The 25766-nt window shown below is 40.5% G+C and overlaps 1 protein-coding gene across 1 annotated transcript in view; it reads right to left on the bottom strand.

Annotated features, from left to right (window-relative positions):
• LOC123956638 (E3 ubiquitin-protein ligase RNF123-like) overlaps positions 1 to 25766 on the bottom strand; it is a 160751-nt gene that overhangs the window by 104244 nt on the left and 30741 nt on the right. The window contains exons 21-30 of the mRNA XM_046028981.1: positions 19641 to 19724; positions 17655 to 17762; positions 17199 to 17376; positions 16860 to 16934; positions 14999 to 15086; positions 11009 to 11096; positions 8950 to 9034; positions 3271 to 3410; positions 1585 to 1641; positions 913 to 1044 (exon numbers count right to left, since the gene is read on the bottom strand). Of these exons, the coding sequence (XP_045884937.1) occupies positions 913 to 1044; positions 1585 to 1641; positions 3271 to 3410; positions 8950 to 9034; positions 11009 to 11096; positions 14999 to 15086; positions 16860 to 16934; positions 17199 to 17376; positions 17655 to 17762; positions 19641 to 19724 (1035 nt within the window). The remainder of the gene's footprint in view (positions 1 to 912; positions 1045 to 1584; positions 1642 to 3270; positions 3411 to 8949; positions 9035 to 11008; positions 11097 to 14998; positions 15087 to 16859; positions 16935 to 17198; positions 17377 to 17654; positions 17763 to 19640; positions 19725 to 25766) is intronic.

Genomic DNA, 25766 nt, shown 5'->3' on the forward strand with positions numbered 1-25766 from the left:
TGACTGGAACTGGTCACGAGCTCACTTCTCTAACCACCGCAGCCTGACTGCACGTGTCTGTGGCAGAATACGTCACAGCAACACTTTCATAAACTTTCCGCTGATCAGCCGCATGGAGGCGACGTAGGTGTCAGGGTTTGAACTTCTCTCTCAGACCTCTTTCTCAGTCTTTACTTGACTGTCACTTCTCACGTGAACAGCTGAAGTCTAGTGCTGGGGGGGGCGATTCATCGACGTAATCGGTTACGTAAACACGGCGACTCAAAGCGTCGCTGCATCCGGTGTTGGTGGGATTCCCCCGGACAAGCTGCAGCTACAAGACCGCGCCTTCGACCGCGCCTGAAGTTTGAGAGTATTTTAGACGGACACTCGCGCAGCACGTCTCCACACGAGCACGGCGCGTTATGAGCACGGGGAGTAAAGTAGCCTAATTAATGTCCGTTTCTGTTATTATCAGTGACGTGGAAATTTGATTAATTTTATGATCTGCTGCTATTGTCATTACTCTAATGTGCTTCATTAGGATGATTGAATAAAATATCGATGTATTGATTCGACACGTTTTTTATGTTAATCGAGTAATAGGCAGCATTTTGTTTTCTTTAGAATACACAAAATCGGTCGTTAGATTACTCAATTTGAAAAATGACTGTTTTGTACAGCCCTACTGAGGTCTGTCACACTACGAATGTCTCCAGGAGAGACTAAAGATGTGCGCCGTTATCTCCATATTTAAACGATCTCAGGCCTCCGCCTTACAGTATGGACGTTCTGAGAGATAGAAGCACGAAACGTCGTGCAAACTAGTTCTTTTTAAACATAACCTCACTGAATTGGAAGCTGGCAAACAAGAGAAATCCACCAAACGAAAGCAGCCACTCTGTGAAGCACTCGGACGTTTGTGTGAATTACCTGAGCCAGTCGTCTGAGCAGCAGCTCTGCAGAGGGACGGGACCAGTCCAGGAAGATCTCCGGTACCAGAGTGACCGTCATCTCCAGCACTCGCAGCAGGCTGACCGACAGGTCGAAGCAGGTGGCGCAAACCTGGAACAAGGTTTTACAACACGAGTGAGCGGAGCGGCTGACTCTGCAGCAGGTGAGCCTGCAGACACACATAGCTACGATACAAGTCATTCATTTGAGTTTACAGCAGCACTTTTCAATCCAACAGGCTGGAGGATCTGTGCAAAACCATCATTAGCGAAAGAAATGTGGGCTCAGTTTTGTTTTCTGATTAATTGATTCATCATTTTGGAGACTGGAAAGAAAAGTGAGCGAGGAAGTTGAACTACCTGAAACATACGCGTGTGTGTTACTTGATTCCAGCTATCACTGCTTCAAATTAAACAAGTTAGCACATCAGAGCCCCGATCAGCATATTGAAAGTTGTTTCATCTCGCAGACAGACCTGACGAAGCATGAACTGGTTATTTCGGCATCATTTTGATCATTTGGATCATTTGGGGTCATTCATTGATACCACTGCAGTAAATAATCACGGGTCGTGTTTAGTCTCGTGAGTAAACACAAATAATCGCAGGAAATGTCACAGGAAAAGGCTGATTGGAGAGCTTGTGTGATTACCTTCAGCTGACGAGTGTCCACAAAGTTTCTCTCTGGACGCTCTGCAGCCTGCTGGATCTGAAAGTGGACAGAAGCAAAGCAGAAGATGAAAAACCAGGAAAGCAGAAAGGTACGTCAACACACCTTCATTTTCTGTTAGTTAAAGAATTTAAACAGCTGGATTGTAAAGCTCAACACTTTTATACTTACTTAGGATTAAATTTCAGATGAATGTTAACACATCACAAAATAAAACCAGTTCAACATAACGAAGCCGCTGACACTCAGTGATCTTATTATTTCACTCTGAAACGCCTCGCATGACACATTGCAGCTTCACTGGGATTGTTAAAACCCTGATTTCTGCCTGTTAACGGGCCGAGCGAAGCAGCTTCCTGTATTCCTACAGAGCTGTAAGAAAATTATTAATCGTACCGGCATTCAGACTAATTTTACCTGCTGACAAAACATGTTTGTTCTGTAGTTAAATTAACTGTATACACAATGATGCCACACCTTCTCAGCAACACCACCTTAAAGTACCTTTAAAAAAAACAACAACTGTGTTTTATCTTGAGGTATCCTTGTTGTTATTCCTGCTGTATTTTATATTTCATTGCACTGTGTGGTTGTTTTGGGTTTATGTTGTAAAGTATTATGTAACCTCTGTGTGAAAGAAGAGCTCCATAAATAGAATGTATTATTAAAGCAGACTGGGGCGTCTCCAGTCATGCTAGCGGCTCTGTGAGGCTGCACACGATCTGTTAGTCTTAGTTCAGCATGGATGAAAAGTCAGAGGATCATAGAAAGTTATTACAGTTCACCCTGAGGGGGGCGTGAAGGTCTGAAGCACATTTCAACCAACAGCTGCTGAGATGTTTCAGTGTGGAGCAAAGTGAAGAGAGACACGCTGCTAATGAGGCTAAAAAGTCTCAGAAATGAAACACAATGATGCTCTTATAGCAGATCATGTGGAGTGAAATGCTAAGTGCATCACAGAGAGAACAAATAGCGCTGCTGTGCTGAAAATACCAGATATTCCCTCAGGAATATGATCAATTAGAACACTAAGTGGTGCTAAGTCGGATGATTATATTACTGAGGATTTATCTAAAACCCAAAATAATCTTATAAAGGGAGAAACAAACTATTTTTAGCACCTGCTCTTATTTTCACACTGTGATTGATGAAGTCTGGATGAAACTGAGGCATCGTGATAAACATCACGTCTGCACTGCTGTCTGTTACTTCATGTTAGAGTTTTAATGGTGTTAAACTGGCTCTGTGAATCCTTCCTGGTGGTGCATTCAGGAGCTGAAGTGAAAGTCGGAAAAGAGAACTTAACCTTTCAGCTGCCACGTAGAGCTGCACTCATCAGCTGTGTTGCTATATCATAATAATTATGAGACACTTCTGCATGTTTGCTGATGTGTCTGTCCTGCTGATCGTTCAGCAGTCCCCGCCGCCCGGTTCTACTTCACACCTCCTTATTTTCTTTTTGTTTTAGTAAAAGATAAATGACAAAACAGCTCTCTTCAGCCGGGTATATTCCTCAAAACAAACCTCCTCAAACCCGCAGGACTTTATTTTCTAGTGGAGTTCCTGCTGTTTCCACGAATATTAAGCACATCGGGCTGAATTATGGGTAATGTGAAATGTGACGATCGGGCCTACGTGATGCTCTGCTGGTGGTCCGTGTTCTCTTACCTCCTGGATCATGCCGATGAACTCGGAGAAGGCCCAGTTGAGCTGGTTCAGGACGCTGTTGAGGAAGGAGGCGGCCATGTCCTTGTCCATGCTCAGCAGCTCCGCCATGTGCCTCTGCAGCAGCAACGACGGGCACGGCTCTAAACCAATCGGACGACGGGGAGGAGACAGGTAAACAAACAGTGGAAGCAGTTATTTTAACAGCGTGTCACCTCGCAGAGGAGCAGTAGATCTGCAGCTCCCAAAGAAGCTTAGACGAGTTAACGTTCTGGTCCATCAGCCCTGAATGGAAACAGCACAGGTATCTAAAGGCCATGTGTTGTGTTTACTGCCACACAAGAGGAATAACCCTCCTTTCTGTTTGGCTGAAGGCTTGTTAACATAAACAGCTGCCTCCAAACCTCCTGGTTATTGAAGCGGCTGGCTTTAGCTGGCGGATTAACTCCGATCAGTGTGGCGATAACATCATGAGCTCACAGACTATTTTATATTCAATATTGTGCATTTCAACAACATCAGCTTCTGCCAGGCGGCTTGATTTGATCTTTTCTGGGTGTAGTCACACTGTAAACGATGTAGTTAAGGCCTCGCCCTGAAAAACAACTCCCATTGCAGATAAATGTGTCTGTCTGTCTGCTGCCACCACCTGTCTGTCCTCACGTACCTGTCCGCATGTACTTTACTTGTGGCTTTGTGACTGATTTATGCGTCTGTGTGTGATAATGCTGCACAACATATTTTTGAGTCCATATCAACATGAATGTCCCCCATTGTCTTGTATTTTGAGCCTCTCTGTGTTGCATGTTTTAAATATTACCTGAGCTTGTAGGATTATTTTGTCCTGTATGATGAACATGCCGTTTTTCTTTTCATAAATTTTTACTTGTTCTGCACGATTATAAATGATGTCAATAACCATTTACTCTTACATTCTGTTTGTATAGTGACTCTGTAGCGTCTGTCCTGGACTACAGATGGTTTAACTCTTTACAACAAGGTTTATTGATATGCTCTGTTCCTGATAACGACACCAATAAATAAATAAAGACAGATGCGACGAGTCAAGGTAAGAAGCAGGGAGGACCAGGATAAGAGCAGATAGTAAAGTCCTACAGTGTAGGTAGGAGTAGAGAGACAATGGATAAACAACTGAGGAGAGACTATATCTGGTGAGGACTTTAAAATAATACCTATATTTATGATTTATAGACAATTCAGGAAATCCAGGAAAATAAAAGGAAAAAAGGAGAGGGGAAAAGGATGCGAGAGGGATAGAGGAGGAGGAAGGGCAAATCAGGAATGAAAAAATGAACACACAGAGGAAAAGAGGACGAAGAGGATGAAGAGGAGGAGGAAGACATGAGGGGAAGCTCTCCAGCCTCCGGAGGGAGACGCGATGGGAACACTGTGGAGTCAAGTGTTCATTAAGTCTAATAATCCCTCTTCCTCCTCTCTGTCCTCGTCCCGAAAGGATAAAATCTCTCCATCTGCTCTGAAGCATGAAAGACTGTTTATCATCCTGAAGATACTGCAGAGGTCAGACTACTGCAGAAGACCAGAACTGGTACTGTGGTACAGTATCACTCTGAGGTACTTTATACTCCACTACATTTATTTGAAAGCATCTCTGTTACTTCACAGTCAAGGAATTTACATTAAGAACGAATGACAACTGTGACAGATTAAACTAGCGAACCATTTGCAAAGCAGTTGAAACGAGCTGTGTATGAAATAGTTAAAACTAGCTCCACCACAAACAGGAACATGGGACTCAGAAATATTACTTAAACTATCAAAAATAAAAATAAGTTTAGCGTACAAACAAATGCACATGTAAATTACTGCCACTTTGTTTGTTCTTTACACATAGCTCTACTATTCTTGTATCTTTATATTCCATGATTATATATTTTTTTACATCTATTTATGCCAACTGTAAGTTCATGTTTATGCCTGGCACCTAATCACAATAGCAAATTCCTTGTATGTGTAAAATACTACTTGGCAGTGGAGCTCTTTCTGATTCTGGTACCTTTACTTAAGTGGTATTTTCCACGCAGGACTTTTATCTTACTGCAGTATTTATAAGTTGGAGTTTTTCTGCTTTGACTTAAAGGGACATTATGAAACTTTTGAAAGGAGAAATGACACATTCGTCTATTTAAAAATTAAAAGTTTGACTCCGTTCTTCAGTCAAACTTATCATTACTGGCTAATGTTAGCTAATGTTTAGCAGGAGTTCATAGTAACATAACAACTAATTCCTTATCTACTGTACATATGAGCTGTTTTAAAAGAGAGAAAGGGCACATTCTGTAAGCTAAAACCAAACACACTGTCTGTAGATAATGAGATGTCACATCTTAACATTCACTATTAGGGATCACTGGTCCAGAAAATTCACTGCATCTTCTAACTAATCAGATTGAAGAGCTTCAGGTGACACGGTGCGCTGAAACAAAGGCGACAGTAACAAGAAAAAATGAAGACAGTGACAACCTAACAAAAACTGGAGCGATGGAAAATAACTTACTTTGGAAACTAGCAATGGAAAGATCCCCTGAAAGGCATGCAAATGAGAAGGCACACAGATGAAAGTCAATTATCATGCAGGAAGCAGAAAATCACAATTAAGTGGAGAAAAATAAAGAGGGGCAGAGAAAGCTTTGAAACAAAGAGGACAATTACACGGCAAAGCATGCTTAACACTACAGTTAATTATTAAAAGGAATATTATTTGCTTGCTTTTACAAAGTCAGAAGTCTGTTTATATCTCTATCATCTTTGTAGCCGTGTTTCCATCAACGTTTTTTAATGAGCATTTTGAAGTATCGCATTAGAAAAGGTTTATGGAAAAAAATTCCTTAATTTCGCAAAAAAAAGTTTTTACGCTCGCTTGAGGTGGTTTTTGTCTTTGTTGAAAGAGTAAATGCGCTAAATGGGAGATGGAAACACTTTTTCCGAATAAGTTCTGACGTAGCAAACTTGTAACTCACGTCTGATCAGCTGTTTCTGCTGTTGGCGTCATGATCGGTTGTGCGAGTTCTGCATACCTGCGAGAATTTTATGCACCTCGCGGCTGGTAACGCTCATTTGTCCAGAGAAAAGAGGTGGTTGCAAATCTAGGCAGGTAGTCAAATTATGGATTCACCTCTTAAAGGTCCTTTTCAGATCCTTTGCTTTGCACACTGATCAAACGGGGTAATCGCCGCACATTTTTGCTGAATTTCAATGAATTCTACTTCTCCTGAGTGTAATAAAATATTAACGACTCTAAACGTTCATAGAATAGGCTACATACTTAGAATCATTTATCCCATTGATGATCCCCACAAAGGATATTATAGCGTTTAAAAGCATTATTTGGAGGTGCATGCAAAACTCGGCATAACACCGGATTCCCATAACATGCGGAGACATGGCGGGTAGCAGTTTGCCCACTTGAAACACATTTCTGAGGACCTCTCTCTCACAAGATCAATGGCCCTCATGTTCATGCGACTGGTTTTGTTTCTGGTTTGGAACCCATACGTCTTGTTTATTACAGCCATTTCAAAAGCACGCTTAAAATTTGCATGACAATTGGATGGAAACATGGCTTGTGTTTACAATACAGACAGTTCAAGGGCATGGTACCTTGTTGTTGAAATGTGCTACACAAATAAATAAAATGGTTAGCCTAGCTTAGCACGAAGACTGGAAGCAGGAGGAAAGAAAAAATATGTCTTCCAATAACTCAAAACGATGAAGTTTAAATCTCATGTAGAGTCTCCTGAGTTTCAGAGGATGCAGTGACCCTATGAGGACAAGACATCTGAGCTCTGATAGGTTGAAAGATAGTGACCTCACCGCTCTGTAAACCACAATATTGCGTTTTTACATGTGTTAGATAAAACATGTAAATTAGACAGCTTTAAAGGACCTTTAAGGATTATAAGCTCAGGGGCCTTTTATTGGAAGGTAAAGCTGCACGTCATCAGCATAAAAATGAAATAAGTTGCCATGATGGCAAAGAATATAACCAAGAGGGAGCAAGTAAAGAGTCCCTCCCTTTCACATCTGCCACATGGGAACGTTTTTAGAAAAAGTATGTATGTAGTGAACAGCGAGAGACAACTTATTTGTTCTATCCTTTTCGACATGAGCCCCGAATTACACACATGATGTTTGTCAGTTTAAAAGATAATTTAAGTCAAGAAAGTCACAGTTTGTTGTAAAACAGTAAAGTTACATTTAGTTTAGTATGAAACCGTTCAATGAGCTCTCGTCACCAACATGTTAGCACTGTAATGCTAAGCTAACTTTATTGCTTGCTTGCTACTAGCTAGGTAACTTAGCTTATGTTACATGCACAGATGTATCTCCCCTGATGTGTTTAATCCAATGTCTCATGGTCCTTTCATCACAATTTCTCACACATGTAAGCTCTTTGACGTTAGCTTCAGTAGCATTAGCTTCAGTTATAGAGAGAAAAGGTTCTGATGTCACAGACGCGACTTTCTGGGTCTGTGGTCTTTCTAATTACGTATTTTTACAATCTTATACTTAAAATGTTTTATCATAAACTGCAACTTTCTCTCGCCGTTGACTACCATACATATTTTTTCCACAATAAGGTCCCATGGGGTGGAAGGAGAAGGGAGGGGTTTAGGCTTACTATATTGATTAACGTGTTATATCTGGTTTGCTTTTATCTAGACAAAATCCTAAAAACAGCCGCATGAGCCTGGTGAAAAGGTGTTTTTTTTTGTTTTTACGCTAAGATTTGTGTAACAATTAAACTAAGAGATACATAGTTTTATGATTGTTTTATGTATGATTGTTTTGTTCACCCTGTTTTGTATGTGGAAAAAACAAGAAAAATTGCTTTCTAATTACAAAAATAAATGATTGTATCTGTAAGAGTATTCCAATCTTTTTCAGCAATTATATGCTGAAATTATAACTGTAATCAGTGTATTGTGTAATCAGCTTGATAATAAATGATCTGTAATCACTCGGTTTTCTACACCAAAATAAACTGTCCACATATTCCACTTTTCCTCATCAACATTGACAAGTAGTGTAGAAACTAGAAAATAGAAAAAAAAAAAAACACATATTAGTCATTGCTGCTGTGATTTTATTTCATTCTTCAGAGGGAGACAAAATTATGGTGAGAAAACACCAGGGGCTGATTGAAGTGTGTGTCACAAACACACACACACAGATAATTAAAGCCGTAAATCAAACAGAAATGTAGTAAAAATAAACCTGCTGCAGACAGGCAGTCAAGGCCTCAATTTATTTATGGAAATCCATGAAAAGAAAAACAAAAGCAACTCAAAAGACAAAAGCCAGAGAGTCAGAAACCGACAAACTGCATGAGAAAGTGACAGCGGGAACAGGCACTGAAGGGAAGAAAATATTGATTTATTCATTTCAGCTTAATTCTTTTTAGGGTTGTTTGAAAGGCTGGAAATGATCCCAGGAACAGAAGAAGTCTGGAGACACCCTGGACTGCTCACCGGTGCACCACAGAGCCAACACCAACAAACAACACTCATTCACATTCCCACTGACGGCAGATTAAGCCTCCCCGCTGCCCACAAACAGAATGACTGACGGAGGAAACAGTCAGGGAGAAAACACACACAGCCCAAACATGAATAAATAAAAACAGAGAGAGAGAACACCTACTCTGCAGACTGGGAAGGTTGGCGTCCTCTGGTTTGGTTTTCAGGAGGTGAGGAAGGCGAGTGTATCTGTAGCCAAAACCACAGCCCTGAAAAACGTAAAAATATTAGCATCAAATATACTAACCACAAGTAAAAGTACAAATTATGCAGAATTATATATTCAGTATGTCACAAAGGTGAGTACACCCCTCACTTTTTTTGTAAATAGTTGATTATATCCTGTCATGTGACAACACTAAAGAAATGACACTTTGCTACAATGTAAAGTAGTGAGTGTACAGCTTGTATAACTGTACACACACTACTCACTGACAACTTTGCTGTCCCCTCAAAATAACATAAATATAATCAAATATTTACAAAAATGTGAGGGGTGTACTCACTTTTGTAAGATACTGTATTTTTGGATTATAATTATAAAAGCATGAAAGTGTTTATCACGTTGCAGCTGGTAAAGGTGGAGCTCATTTTAACTGGGGTGGTGATGGCGCAATGGATAAGATGCCTGCCTTTGGTGTGAGAGACCTGTGACCCATCCACCATTGTGTCCCTGAGCAAGACACTTAGTCTAGTTGCTCCAGAGGCGTGCGACCTCTGACATGTAGCAATTGTAAGTCGGAAAGGATAAAAGCGTCAGCTAATAAACAAAATAAATGTAAATGCTTTATATACTGCTGCGTTGATAGGACCAATTTACTGGGGCTCCAGCCATGGTAGCAGCAGCCAGGCTCTCCCAGTAATGGAGAAGAGCCTTGTTGATGTTTTTTAAAGAGATGGTATTCTGCTCATTTAAAGGTTCTACCAGAACAGGTTTACATGGTTTAATTTTCAAAAAACACCACATTTTTGTCATACTGCACATTGCTGCAGCTCCTCTTTCCACCCTGTGTTGAAGGCTTCGTTTTAGCTATGGAGTGATGCATCTTGTCTCTAAATGATCTTTGTTGGGAGTTGCACATGCTCAGTTCCTAGTTAAGGACTACTAGCCAATCAGAAGCAGAGAAGGGCGGGTCAGCGAGAAGCCGGTAAACAGCTCGGGTTCAGCCGTACGTGTTGCCGACCGGCTCGGCAACACGGACTGGAGCGAGAGTTTCAAAGCGGTGAGTTATTAATCTGTATCCATAAAGTTTTAACTGAGCTCTGTCTCTACATCACAGGAACAACTTTCTGTCCACTGACTGCCTGGAGGGTAGCTAGTGTTCGGAAGGGAGAGGAGAGCTGTGGGCTGCAGTTATGACACGTATTTTTACTGTGACGTCACAAGAAAGGGAAGTAAAGGCTGGACTACAAACAAGCTGTTTTCAGGCAGTTCAGAGCAGAGTTTTCTGTGGGAGATGGGAACTCCCTTTGGGCTGGACTTTGCAAACCTTTAACATGCACAAAAAAAATTATATAACTCAATAAAGGAGAGGGAAAAAGCCAAAAAGCATAATACCAGATCTTTAAGAAAAGTAAAGGTAACGTCACATAGAAACAGGCCAACAAGTTTACCAGTTGTTTTGGCTATTATTTGTTCTTTCATTCTGGTGATGTGTTACAATTACAATTAGGCACAATTTGCTCATACAGCTGTCTCCACGGCTATCATTAATTGCTGTTCTATTTCAGACCCCTTTTGTTTGCCACTAAGATGTCTGTGATCCAGTGATATCTTAGTAATGAATACGTTCATTATCTTGTATATCCATATGTCCGCTCCAGCACCGTCACTTAGCCAGTTTCCCCCAGTGGTCACTCACAGTGCTGCTCAAAAATACCCGCCCCTCACAGATCTCCACAGTGGTCTGCAAACCTGCTGACTGGACACCTCCAGCTGCAGATTCTCTCTGTTATTACTTCTTATAGATATTTGATTCTCAAAGGTTTTATATTGGTAAAACTCTCCCAGAAGCTAGAAAGCTGTTTTTATTTGCGGGACGTGATCTGAAAGGAAAGTCTGAAGTCTGAGTGGGGAAACACAGGACGCTGGTCGAGCAGTTATCGTGTGAGAGCAGCATCGATTTGTTATAAATCCATTTGTTGCTCTTAGCATGATTATGTGTGTGTGTGTGTGTGCTCACCCTCCACAGTCTGACCAGTATCCAGTTGGTCTGAGCCCAGGGTCTCTGTTCATACGGAGCCAGCAGATTCCTCATCATGGCAACACGTCTGAAATCACACAGACAGGTTCAGTCCATCCCCTGTTTATTCTTTTACTGTGAGCAACACCCTGCTGCCTCTGTACTCTAGTGAATTAATTACATATATTTATATATTTGGGCTTTGTGGTTGTGGAAAATAACATAATATGACTGCTGTCTGCATGTCTGTTTTCACCTTCAGCTGCTGAACTTTCTGAAAGAGCTTCCACATTATAGCACAGATGTGTTTCTCTGAGCTCAGGCTCATATTTCAATTCATGCTGGAACTCCCTGACTTCCTGTTCTGTGCGTATATTGTGTTAAAACCTAATGAAACTCCTGAGAGAAGGAAGCTGCCCAAAAATGGATTCAAATGCAACATCTATAAAACTTTGACTAATCTTGGCCATCGTGTCCTTTAAACATGGCGTCTAATAACATTAAGTGCATTACTGAAAAAGGTAACTGATGTGAGACCAAGTTCGGGAATTAAAACAAACCAGATGTCTCATTGTTCAGGATTGTTTCAGCTCAATCTGATTCAATCAGGAGAATTGTTTCAATGGGAAAGTGTCCTTTGGGATGGGAGCAATGTGTTGTCCAATAATACGTGATTATCTAAATTAATGGGAAGAAAGTTTTACTAATGGTAGCGACAATAAAAAGCTGTTTTTATGGAACAGTTACAAATTGCTTTACAACAGGACAAAAAACACAGAACACAAACAGACATTTTTGTGTTATAATTAGGGTTGGGAATGGCAGGGTACATCACAATACACAGCACACGATAATATAGTACAGTACAGCAAATCTGCGATAATCGATATATCGCTTGACAATCCTAAAGTGATACATCGCGATATCTGTCTAACTATTAATACAAAATGCCCGTGAAAAAGTTTACTATTTATTTGTTGCAAATCGAAACTGTTGGTGGTGTTGGCGGTGGTGCTTTCAGACCAAAAGCGAAGGGAGCGTTCGGGGCCGTGAGTTTACATACAAAGTCAATGCCAAGACGAGTAGAGCCACGATTTCCTGTCAGGCGAAGGGGGCAGGGCCGGCGACGCGAAGGCAATGCGAAGAATAGCCTATCATTGTTGAGATTGTCCGTACATCACCGACGGCTTCAGAGCGATGTGTGGAGAGGGCCGGGCAGAACGGAGGATTGAAAATCTGCTGGCTGGCTGAAAGCTGCTAAACTTGGGGGAGAGGAGCAGGGAGCAGCGCTGCAGCTTTTGGACAAATAAACACCCGTAGTCGGTCGGATCCTGCTCTGACAACTACGCCGTTTGCTCGTGGGAGGAGCTCGGAGTTAACTGCTTTTATTAAATTAGCTTTTTACTCTAGTTTTTGGGATTTCAACGTTGATTTATCTTCACTCGAGCTTCTCAGCAGCTTCCGTGCACATCGGTACCAGTATTGTTGTTAGCGTCGTTAGCTCTGTCGGACTACGACTTCATATTTATGTAAAAAAACGGACAAAAACTGGACATTACTTGGAGAAAAGAAAGCGAGGAGGTTGAACTACCTGGTGAGTTCAGAAAACATGTGTATGTAACTTTATTCCAGCTGTCACTTTACTGTGACCAAGTGACAGACCTGACAAAGCATGAATTCATATGTTTAACAAATCTGCATCATGCTGTAGTTATTTTGGCATCAGTTTAATCCGTTTATTGCTATTTAATCGCAGCAAAATGTTTACTTTAGGTTCATACAGCTGTAGTAATGGCGAGTTGTGTTTATTCACGTTAAAATCACCTTCTCACGCTGTGTGTGAACACTTGCAGCGAATGTACTCATGTGAGGAAAGCGTCGCGAGGAGAAAATTCGCAGATGGTCTGAATGCCGCATTAGAAAACAGCAAAAATCGGCTGGCTGTAAATAAAACAGAGCAACTATAAAAAATTATTATCAAAACATTTGTTTATATAAGGCACATAAAATGCAAATTCACTGAATTTTTTACTGCAAATACAAATTGCTGTGTACCACCTAAGTCTAATTTGTACATCACATTATATTAATAACTGTTCAGTGACACAGCATTGTGCTGCCCTTTCTCTTCTTACTGATAGCTGCATTTTTAGACTACTGGGAATATTGGGTTTGAGTTTAGACCCTTTGGGGTTGCTGTAGCTGGTCTGTGTGGAGTGCAGAAGAAGTACAGTAGCAGATCAAGACAGTGAAGTTAGCAGCCCTGTTTTATTTCAAAAGGGAGCACAGTATGTCACTCAGGATGTTCAGCATGTGAGGCAAAATGTGTAGTTTATGTTAAGTTTGTGTTATCGCGATGCCAATCATCATTAGTACATTAATGGAGATTCCCATTAATCTAACCGTTGAAGCGCTATTTTTTAATATTATGTATCGATATGACGGTCTGGAATATTGATACAGTATCATGGAAAAATGTCCAACGATATATAGCCATTTTGATTTATTGTCACACCCCTGTTTATAAAAATTATACATTATTTACAAAACAACACTTTTTAAAGGTGATTTAATAAAGGAAATGATCTCAGGTGAGTCAGCAAATGCACTTACTTGGTGTTTGAGTCTACAAGTTAGAACAACAGGATGAAAAATATCTGAGGAGATTCGGAAGCGACGGGGGAAATAAACTACTCTAACATACACAAGTAATCAAGTAAAATCTTTGTGATCAGCTAATTGATGAATCATAATCAATCCCTTCAGCTGCAGCTGGAATTCGGTGACTGGAAACAAGTCCTGTCAAGAAGTGACGAACAACAGAAACGCTTTAGTCTTTGAAAGATTTTGAACATGTAGAAAACAGGAGGGAACCATAGATTTTATGTCTAAACCACGACTCTGAAAGTGAAATTACAGGATGAGTCCAAGAGGATGTGAATCATGTCAAAACCTTTGATTGGCATCTCATTTATCCCTTTTTAGTTGGACAGGAAATACATGGATGAAGATACTACGATGAAGGCAGAGCTACAAAAAAAAAAAGATTTGCAGAGCTTAGATAAATCTGTGCATCGTCTGCATATAAACTGACCTAAAGGAGGCATGGAAATAATAAAAGGACCAAGTATCGAGCCTTGAGGCGTACCCACTGTAGCTTAGACCCAGAAGGATGGACGGAAAGCCAGAATTAGCTGATAACCAACTGTTGTTGACCCTGTCAGAGTGAATAAAGCCTGTTGCTAGAAACGTCTGGTTGAGCAGTAATTTATATGTGGATACGAGACACACGTAACACTTCTAAGGTTTTATAAATTAAACATAAAATGTGGCGTGTTAAGGTCAGGTTATACTTTAGCGTCGATAAGCACCTGACTTCATCAGCTACATGAGCATTTATACGTGAGCATTGGGGTCTGTGTCGCTAAAACACCAGTTGGCTGTGGGGTTTCTATGGTCCACTGTGTTGAGTTTCTTCTTCCTCTATGTTGGTGTAGGCTGCTACAAACAATGGCCAGTGAAACTGAGCAGGTCTTGTTGGAGTTGGAGCTGATGGATGCAGCAGTTACTTTTAGTGAAACTGCTAAAACACAGATGGTATGCACGACCAGGCAGAAGAAGGTAATCAAGCTGGAAATGTGAAATGCTACCAAGGCAACCAATTACACTTCTTGCAGTCTGAATCGCTGCAATGTGTAGTTGCATCTGTAGATTTCATCTGATTTAATTTTTATTATTTATAGTATGTTTATTCTATGTCTGCTGTGTTTTTTTTTATGTTTCTATGTTTTGTTTTTGCTTGCTATGTGAAGCACTTTGTAACTTTGTTTTGATAAGTGCTATATAAATAAAGATAAAGAGCTGTTTCTGTTTTCTACTTTTTTCTAAATCCAAGTCAAAAATATCAAACACATTACGCTTAAATAAATTATTTCATCAGTAACAATCTGTCTCTCCTGTAAAACAAAACTGACAAAGACAAGCACTCACTGTTCCTCTGGAATCCTCTCCACTGCCCTGAGGGATTGTGGGTAACAGACGTAGCTGGCCAGAGCCTGCATCAGAGAGTCTTTGATATCTGAGCAAAAGAGAGGACAGATATTTTTAATATGACGACAACACATTCAAACCCAACAAAAAAACATTTCAATCAACTGCAAGACTAAAAATATGATTCTCAGGTTATTAAAAACCATCAGATACGAACTGCTCGTGTGACATGAGATTTACATCTTTGCAGAACTTCTTCTTCCCTGCTTGTTTAGCACATGAATTCCTCCACAGTAATAAGAATCATGTCTCTTTATGAACATTAGATAACTGACAAAGCACCTAAACTAGTTTACAGTGTGTTTAATGGCTTTACTTTCCAGGAATTTAATTTCAATTCAACACAACTTTATTTATCCCTGTAAGGCCGTTGTATGCAGCAGCTCGCCACCAGTATCAACACTGTTAATCACCAAACTAAATCAAAGGCTATAAAAACTCCATGTGGAACTGGGAACGCATGAGTGTAAACATAAATAATTAAAAGGGCAACAGTTTTACAGGCAGGTGGAGCAAAGCGACGTGAGTCAAGTGCTGAGGTACATTTATTACACTCATTGATTTCCGGGACCCAAAAATAACTCTGATCCTGTTGGAACAGATCTTAACGTCACTGACAGACTGTGGAACCAGCAATAAAAGAAAAGGTCAGCAGACTCTCAATAAAAACATAAACTGACAGAGAGTAACTGAACGGAAACATTTTCATTTTCAGAGAAAGTCTTCGGTAGTCACGCTTAATCACGTCTGTGTTCCCTTGCCACTTTAGCTGGTGGCCCAGTAGTGCTGGTGCACACTTTGAGCTCTGACACGATCTGACTGGTGAACCCGTTTGGACCTTCCAGTTTATACTTGCTGATAAGAAACTGACGGATCACTGCAGTCTGATCATGATCAACAACCAGTGACGTATAAATTAACCAGCCACAACACACTGAGAGCAGACACAAATATGTACACACATTAAACACATGAAACGTCCAGCTGAAGCATGCTGAAATAAATGTACAGGGTGAGAAACTCTGTCTCTGATCTGAAGTGATAGTGTTCGGTTTAGCAGATATTGGGATGTTAATTTTAATGGCTGAAAATGTTTGCAAAGGTGCAAACATATTTCCTCTTAATTAAAGCTTTTAGTTGCGGTCATGGATCTACTGTAAGTTCCCTCATAATACTGTGTAATACAGAAATGACACTTCAGAAAACAGAGCTACAGATAAATAATACAGTATACAGAAAGGAGGACATTTACTGAGGACTTTTTTCAGGCCTCATTAAAACACTGACATAGTGCTTGACTATAGCTTTGTCTCAATTCGGATACTTCCGTTAGTACAGTTACATGCAGTACACTGTGTACACTGTGTACTTACTTGCGTAGTGTGTAAATTCCAACAGGTTAGTGTTGTCTCGAATCAAAAACAGATGCGGAGCACTAACTGAAAAATGATAATCGCAACACTTCACCTCTTCTTCTTGTTTTAGTAGCCGCTCGGTGAGCGTTATGAGGCACGTTTAGCTTTCATCCCTGTGACGTCACATGGATGAAAGGGAAGCGGCTGGACTACAAACGAGCTGTTTTCAGTTCAGAGCAGAGTTTTCTGTGGGAGATGGGAACTCCCCTTTGGGCTTTTTCACTTTGCAAACCTGCTACATGCACAAAAAAGGTATAAACTCAATAAAGGAGAGGGGTAAAGGCTAAAAAAAGCATAATATGACCTCTTTAAAGTAAATAACATTGTGAGAAAGAAGCATAAACACTGCAGACACACAGTGTTTATGTACAGTGTGTGTGTGTTACCTGTTCCTACAATACGTGGGTCAGCAAAGTGCTTGGCAAGGATAGCAGCTAGCTGAGTCAAGGTTTCCTCGTAGCCTGAGGGGGGAAACAAAGAAATGTTCACACATCATGAAGTTCTGCTTACGGGCAGGAAACATGTTCAGCAGGCCGACCTCCACCTGACAGCATTCTGACCTGGACACACACACACACACAGTGGCACACAGGCAATGATGGCGCTGTGTGAGTGTGTGCTTGAAATGCAGAGAAACGTTTCACAGACCTGAAAGATCAATAAGCCAATCTTCTAACAGTTTCCTGCCGTTTACTGCAGGCGTCTGACACTGAACCGTGTCTTACCTGGCAGCTCCTCCATGCTGTTTGCAGGGCTGAAGTAGTTCTTGAGGGCGCTGTATGCATTCATGGCCACGTTGAGGTAGAACTCTGGAGCGAAGGCGAACAAAGACCCGGTGTTGTCGGCGTGTTCGATGGTCCGAATGCAAACACACAGCAGCCAGTACACATCCAACATCTTGTCCTGGACAGACAGACAGAGAGAGTGACTCTTATTCTCAAGTCTTTATCTGGATCCTCATCCACATCCACAAAGTGCTCGATAGTCTTCTGAGCTCCACACGAAAGCAATAACAATAAAAAACAACTATTCAGAATCAGACAGGATCAATAAAACAAACAATAAAAGAAAGTAAAACAAGAAAAAAAAACTACAACTGACATCTATGTGAGACTCATTAGTTGTTGTTTTAGTGACGAGAGAGAGATCGCGGCAAAACAGAAGGGCAACAGCTGGGTCACCTTGGAGTAGATGGTGGCGTTGATCCAGGCCAGTCTCCGGCTCAGGTGGTTCAGCTTCTCTGCAAAAACCTTCTGGCTTTTCTGGAGCTCCTCCAGGATGTCTGGTCTCTGAAGGACAGAAAACACCGGGGGGTCTTTATACATCTCAAGAGTCTGGTATCACTGCTAACGTCTTATGTTACTACAGAGACATACGTGGATCGTCTTTGTATTCATTCTGCCTTCTTTGCCGGTCAAGTGACCACACTCAGGTAGCTGATGTCAAGTGAAACACCTTTGCCTTTTACCTCCCTTCTCCTGATTGGTCTTTGCAGTTAAGCTGGAGACACAGTGGATCGGTTGATGGATCCTATTTTCTATTGAGAGCAGGAGATCCTGACGGAAACGTCGCGGCCAGTTGACTGACCATTTGCTGTATCTGAATTTGCATAAACACGACTCGATCTCAACTTTATGCAAATGAGCCCGTCCAACGCACCAGGCTCACGAAACTCACAGCAAATATGAATCAAGATTCTGTTACTGTACTGCCCATTTCTCACCTCAGATGTTTACAGAAACAGATTTCAGTGAACTGTTGAGCTCTAATACGAGAAACCTTCTGACCCGGCCACCGTGATGAAAACTGACAATCCACAGTTAAGCACCGACCAACTTGCAGTGGCGTCACAGAGCGTTCATTCGTCCGCTGCTTTCAGAAGCGTCCTCGCTCGATTCTGTTCGTCTCCAGCTTCAGTCTGATAAAATAAATTCCTTCTTTTCCTCTTCTCCTGTTGTTGTAAGTGCAGTTTTTCTGTGACATGAAACTGTTGACTTTGGCTGCATGCATGTAGATTTTGTTTGGGTTATATTGTGTTTATATTTGTATTTATGTTGTTGGATATCTGCTGGGACATTACATGCAGGCAATTCATTTGTTGACTTCTTCAGATAACTGTAAACCTTCGGCCTCTAATCATGTCACTGTTTGCTGGTGGAACTTGTGTCCTGCGTGAAGCTAATGAGACGAGCTAGCATAACAGGCTGACAGGTGTGCTAACTGGAGCACGGCCAATTATCTTCAACTGAGCACCAAACAAACAAAAATAAAATTTAACTCCACAACCATCATCGAGCTGCATAACACTCGTACACAGAAGTTTTTAAGGGCGCAGAGGCGGAGATACTGTGTGGGGGTGAGAGGGACAGGTACACAGGAAGTTAAGTTTTTGGAGTTTGGCTGCTGATTGGACGGCTCTGCAGCACGGTCAGCAGGTGGAGCTGCAGCAGAGACTCACAGCTGCAGTCGTAACTCGAATTTGAACACACAGACATGAACTTTCCTTAATAATCTTCATGTTTTTAAGTTTTCTTCAGTATCACAGTCATCCAGTAACAGTTGTCTGCACATCCATGGGTACACTGCTAACAGGAGCTGCTAACAGCTAATCCAGCTACTTTAAGAAGGACTTTTTGACTAAATATGAACACATATAAAGTAAACAACGAGACTTTCTTACTGTACATGAAATAATGCTCCCTGGTGCTTCTTGTGGTCAAAAACTCCCCAGGGAAGCTTTAATGGATGATTAGGATTATCATTATCATTAACGATCATACAGTTCACAGCAGGGGGCTCGTGGAGGCAGAGTGTAGCATCGTTAGCATTTATCAGAAAATAGAGTTAGATGGAAGTCAGGCTGGTTTATTTTCATTTTGTTTCGGTTTGTATTTCAGGAGCCACAGAGCCGTGATAGTGAGGGGAGGAAGCAGCTTTTTATTTATTTTTATTCATTTATTTTGAATCTACACTGTTTTTGTTCATGTGTTCATGTTGCTCTGCTCCGCCTCAGAGACCTTTTCCTGAATGAGGTTAACACACTCTGCAACCTGAAGACAACAACAGTATTGTCATGGAAACACAGTCCACTTAACATGCGGCCTGTCTGCTCATTAAACCTCAAAACAAATGAACTCAACACAAATGTTAAATGAGACCGAGCTTACTCTCGCAGGGCATCGTGCGATCTTCTCCTCGGTGTCCTTCAGTGCGACGGCGTACTCGTGCACGTCATCTGAAACCACCACCATCTGGAAGGAGAAACAAACTCATGATCTTTCTGTAGTCCTGCACTTGTTGTTTGGACATTTAAGTTCTTTATTTAGCTTTATGATAGTAACCGCCAACTTTATAAATATGCATTTAAATGTGCTTCTTTTCTGTACTTCTCTGAACCTCCGAAACTCTTTTCTTGGGTTTTAAAAACTCATCAATCATCAGCACACTAACAGGATCACAGATCTACTCGTTAGTTTCAGAAGTTGGAGGCAAATACCTGATGATGAAGCTGCTATTGTGCTTTCTATATGATAATATATCAAACCAAACACAAGAACTTGTAAACATGTCAACATGCTAAGTTTAAAGCAACATTATGTAGCAAATGTACCTTAAAATAACAGCTTCAAAATCATTTAAAAGGGCAAATCATTAAACTGACAGCTCCTGTGCTATAACTCTGGAATCCCGAGCACCAACATGACTCTTGATAAGAAGCAAACAGTTTATAATGTACAATGTGAGTTCTTTGGAAGAAGTTAGCTCGGTATTCTCAGTATCATGGCAGAGGCTGCGATTATACCGAAGAAGATGAGGAGGGAGCATGAAAGAGAATAATAGTGACCAAGCAAGAGACACAGACAAGAGTAAATATCAGACTGGCTTTTACTCATTGAGCTAAAAGAGCTGAAAGGATGCAGTACAGACAGCGAGCTGTATTATATAATATTTCTGTGCCTTGTATTGTCGCTCTTGCTTGAAGCTTGGCTGTCAGCAAAGTTTTCCACTTGTTAGCCACATCACACACAAAAACTAACCTTACATAATGTTGCTTTAAGTTAAAATTATGTTTAGCTTCCTTTAGATAATAGAAATCAGATGATAATGTTGCATCTTTACAAAAAGCTACACTGTGCTACACTGATCTGATGGAGAAATTTAAATGTCAATAAATTATGAACACATTTTTCCAGTCTGCAGTCTTCTTCTTAGGTACGGCCCCAACAACCTCCAGCACGAAGGCAGCCTGAGAGGTGAAACTCAGGGCATAAAATCTCAAGTTAAGCTGGTTAAGACAGCCAACAGTAAAAACGAAAGGAGAGTCAGATGTTTTATTTGAAACTCTGAATATAGTTGATTTGTAATGAGCTTTTTGAATTCAAGACTTGCAATCTATAACGCGACAGCGTTTCATCAGTTTGCCTTGTGAAGGAGGAGGAGCCTAACCAGTAAAGCCGAGCTGATCAGATAATAAGGACACCAAACATGAGACATGACAGACTACACATCAGTTTCCAACCAATCATAGCTTACAGTCTTTCACAAGCTGCATGATGTCATCGGGGAGGACTTTGCAAATTAGTTTGAACTTGACTCTTTGAAAAAGTGACAGCCGCAGACAGAGGACACAGCTAACCAAGATTTTAGTAAGGAGATGTATAAGGAACTAAAGTGGGAGGTGGTAGCAGAAAGAGCTTATTTTGTAGGTGTATAAAACACAGAAAGACGCAACACTTCACTGTCAAACAGAATACGTGAAACATCAACAGTCTTTTACTGATCTATATATATATATCTGAAACAGCTCATCACAACAGTCTGCTGAGATGATGACCAATCATTGTGGAGCTATATAGGCTGCTGCCACGTTCAGCACTGCTGGCTGTTTTTAAATTAGAAAAGAGACGTGGCAATAACAGAGAGGTCGAGAGGCCGCGGTTTGAGGAGGAGCAATTTCTGATTAAACTGCAGACCAGATGTGAGGATTACTTGGCGATGAGAAGGAAAATAAAAGAGATGAAAGAATCATGGAAGCAGATTCACGAAGGAGAAATGGCATCATCAGTCAGAAGAAAGAACGTTCAGGAGAACAGCTGTGTACAAAATCCTTAATTAACAAGAAATGATCAAACCAGAGAAATCTCATACACCTGAAAGTGCTGAAATGTTTGATGTATGCAAAAACATTATTCATGTACACGGCTGCAGTTAGGAGGGGCGGCTGCAGAGGTCATGGGGATTAAAATAAATCTGCAGATCGCCATGTCAGTGTGACAAAAAATAAAGACAGAAAACCCAAGTGATCCTTTACTCCAGACGATCTTCACACAGGTCTGACTGTGTTTAGTATCAACGGCTCTTTATGAAGCTGCAACTTTAACGAGAGACATCTACAGAAATCTTTAGCTTGCAGGAAAAGTGACATTTGTAAATATGATGGTGAGAACAGGCTCACAGAGAGGGTGCAGAGCAGAGACAGCTTCAACACAAGTTCACCAAAATATACCTTGATTTGTTCAACATGGAGCTAACAATCAATGTGTAGCATCAAATCTGAATCAGCTTGCTAAAAAAAGTACTGAGAATGACTGCAAGCGGTCCGCATTTTGTGAAAATCATCTTCTCTAAGCTAACTGGCAGTTTCATATTCAGGGCACAGACATTGAGAGTCAGATGTTCAGATTGATGCCACTCTCAGAGAGGAAGGGGAGGAAGACGTTCCTTTAGGCAGAGTTCACAGCAACAGCAGTGACGTTCCTGAGCTCAGGGACGAGACAGGTTGCTTTGCTCAGACGAAGGACACACTGTCGGCCTAAAGTCTGCAGCCATGCTAGCAGCTCTGTGAGGACGCACTGCTAAATGCTATCATCAACATGCTAACATGCTCACAGTGATAATGCTAACATTTTGACGTTTAGCTGGTTTAATGTTGGCCAAGTTTACCGTCTTAGTACAGCGTGTTAGCAGAGATATTTCACTAATGAGGAAAAGTCAGGATGTTTCAACTGGAGCTGCAAAGATTAGTCAATTAATCGATCAACAGAAAACTAATCACCAACTAATGGTCATTATTCTAAGGAAAAATGCCAAACATTCTCTGGTTCTCAATTGTGAGAATTTAATCTTTCCTTTGTCTTATAACTAAACCTCTTTCGATATTTACTTTACTTTATTGGCTAAACGATTCATCAATGGGCCAAGAAAACAATAATTACAGTCAACTGTTATGCAGATGACACAGTTGTAAATCTCTCTGGTCACACTACAGAGCAGCTGAGCTGATGTGAGAAATAATTCAGTTTAACACCTTTGTAAAGACTAGTAAATATAGTAATCGTTACGCTACAACCTAAAGTTTGGACAACACACAATAAATGTGTTCAATCAACTCATGAATAAATTCATAATTAGTCCAATGTTGTATTTTTCAGGAATACAGCTAGATTATGCTATATCTTCACACCTGGTTGATTTTAAAGTCTTGTTACTAGAAGAGACTTCAGAGAAAACGATCCAGAGTAGACTGGAGCGCTCGGACAAGAGGGCAACACACTTTATCAAATGATAAGTGCTTTGACACCAGGTGTGTCTTCAACAGAACAGAGACTCACATTCTCTTAAATAACCTCCGCTAATTGGAAACTCATTCAGCACCAGCTGGAAAAATGTAGAGGGGCAGAGTTCAAATAATATTAGATAGATAAATAAATAAATAAGCAAGTCTATTAAAATATCTCCAAATATAAGTGAAAATAATAGATTGCATCAAAACACTATAAATATCTAAGAAACTACTATACCACTACACCTGGATCGTAAACCCCATCATACTGTATCAGTGAATCAAGCAACAGGACATAATTAAAAAAAGTGAGACTTGGCTTTAAGGCTGCAAGGAAACAAGTGACGTTCAGCTGATGGTTTATTCACGCAGCAATCTATTGATGATGTCTCCACCTGTCGGGGGCGGAGTAGAATCTTAGTTTGACCAACATAGAGTTTTCAGGATATTTATGATACGTAGAATAACAGTTGATGAAAGATGTGATGTTTTACAAATATTTTATTGAGAGTATCCTGTGTTATTGAAATGTGTGTTGGTATGGATATTCCAAAATCACTCCCAGGAATAAATTAGGAAAAACTGTGAAGACCTGTGGGGAAATCATGGGAGAACAGCTGGCTGACCTACATTGTCTGAACCTTAAAGGGCTGACTGAGAAAGCAGACAAGATCTGCAGGGACACATCCCAGTCCCTTCCGGTCAGCTGTAAAAATACTCCGAGATTAAAACCAATCGTGCAAAAAACTAATTTATACCCATGGCAATAACTCAAATAAATGAGATACAGAAGCCAAGATGAGTCCGGGGGAAACACGCGGACTAGGGTACGTGGAATAGACAGAGGGGATGTGTAATTTAAATCACTGTTATTTTTATGACATCTGACTGATACAGTTACTGACATGCACTTTAAATGCCAGCTGGACTTTGAGGACATATTTATTTAATTCTCCTTTTATCACGGTGGATAGATGATCTTAGACTATTGTTGCTTCTGTTTATTTGACACGTTGGCTTTTTGTGTTGTGTTTTTGCTTCTCTGAGGACACTAAAGTTTTCTACGTCCAAGTTATATATTTTAGAGAGCTAGGATTACAACAGTATAAACAATTACCGTGTCTGTAGATTGTAACGCCTTGTTTAGCTGCCTTAATGCTCGAGCTGTAGCTTCACACTGTGCACAGCTCTGCAACCACTCTGCTCTGCAACAGTTTGTCTAGCCACACTGGTTATTGTTTCTGTAAGTATCTATCACCAGAAACCACAGTATGTCAGTGAACTTTTAACTCTTCACTATCCCTCAAAGTAGCTTCAGGCCTTTATCTGTGGTGCTGTAGCGACTCCATGGCTTCAGGTTAGCCTTTCACTCGGTATTTAGTCTGATACGTCCTCAGCTTTTACATCCTGTCTTCAAACACATTTTTATAAACTTGTCTTCTTGTCTGAAAACTATGCTCATTTGTTCGCATAAAACAGCTCTGTCATGTGCTTCCTCTTGTTGATGGATGGTTTTTATGTGTGTGATTATCTCTCCCTGCATTTGAAAACCATTTGTGCTATAACATTATTTTTATTATTGTCATTATCATTGTCATCATTATTCAGACAGCAGGATGTTACTTTCCTTACATCATGGACAGCCTTCAGTCCATCAGGTGCTCTTCCCTACATGTATATATATGCACTCACTCAGGAAGCATTTCCCATCAGACAGCAGCACTTTGCTGTCACTGACTCATCTTAATGCAAATGCTACATCAATCTGCGGAGGAACAAATAACCACACCATCCTTCTCCACAGATGTGTTTTAAGGTCATCATATTCATGTGGACGACATGGTTTCAGTGGAAAGCCTCTGCTGAACATGGAAGATGATCAACGATCTCACGACAGTTTGCAATAAAAGTTAAATTAGAGATGAATCTGAACCAGCTGGTGAGGTTAAATGTTAAAGAGCCAACGAGCGGATTTAAGCGATTAAACTCAAACCTACAAAATACACTGTATTCACTACATTTTCTTTCGATGAATTGTTAACTTTGGTGATTAGGTTGGGTATCGTTTAAAATACAATTTACAATACCTGTACCAAAACCAGTACTCTCAGTACAAGTGATGCAGACCAATAGAGTACTTCATTTGATACCTTGTGTAAAATGCCACCTGTAGAAGCCATAGTAGTTGATTGGTATTGTTATTTTTATTGTTATGGACAAGCAATGTGATCTATTTTCTTTCTTCCTTTACAAATAACTGTTATTAAAAGACATCAGAACTCTCCTCATCCTAATTAGGTCCTCACTGTAGTATCATCAGAGGAAGGACAACAGATTGGGAGATTTATTTTTGTATTTGAATGAGACAGGAGGAATGAAATAGTTTAATAAGCACTGTGAGTTGAGGAAATGAAGTCAAATCAAGTTAAATTCTTGATACGTTTGTTACAAATAAAAACGAAGAATAATTGTGTTAACTTTGGATCAATAAACCTTGAAGAACTGAACTGAAAGATATTCGAGTGTTTTTCCTTTAGTGGTAAGTCACAAACCTCCAAAAAGACAACTGTCAGAAACAGAAAACGAGTAAGGAGTCTGTTTAAACAAGTAACTAAACTACACTAAAGACAAAAGGAGCAAACAGAGGAAAAATCTGCACATCCAGCCGACCACACCCACTAGATCTGATATAAGCCACAGCTGCAGCTGGCTGTTAAAAACCGCTACTTCA

The sequence above is a fragment of the Micropterus dolomieu genome, linkage group LG18, assembly GCF_021292245.1.
Source record: "Micropterus dolomieu isolate WLL.071019.BEF.003 ecotype Adirondacks linkage group LG18, ASM2129224v1, whole genome shotgun sequence".
Taxonomy (NCBI): domain Eukaryota; kingdom Metazoa; phylum Chordata; class Actinopteri; order Centrarchiformes; family Centrarchidae; genus Micropterus; species Micropterus dolomieu.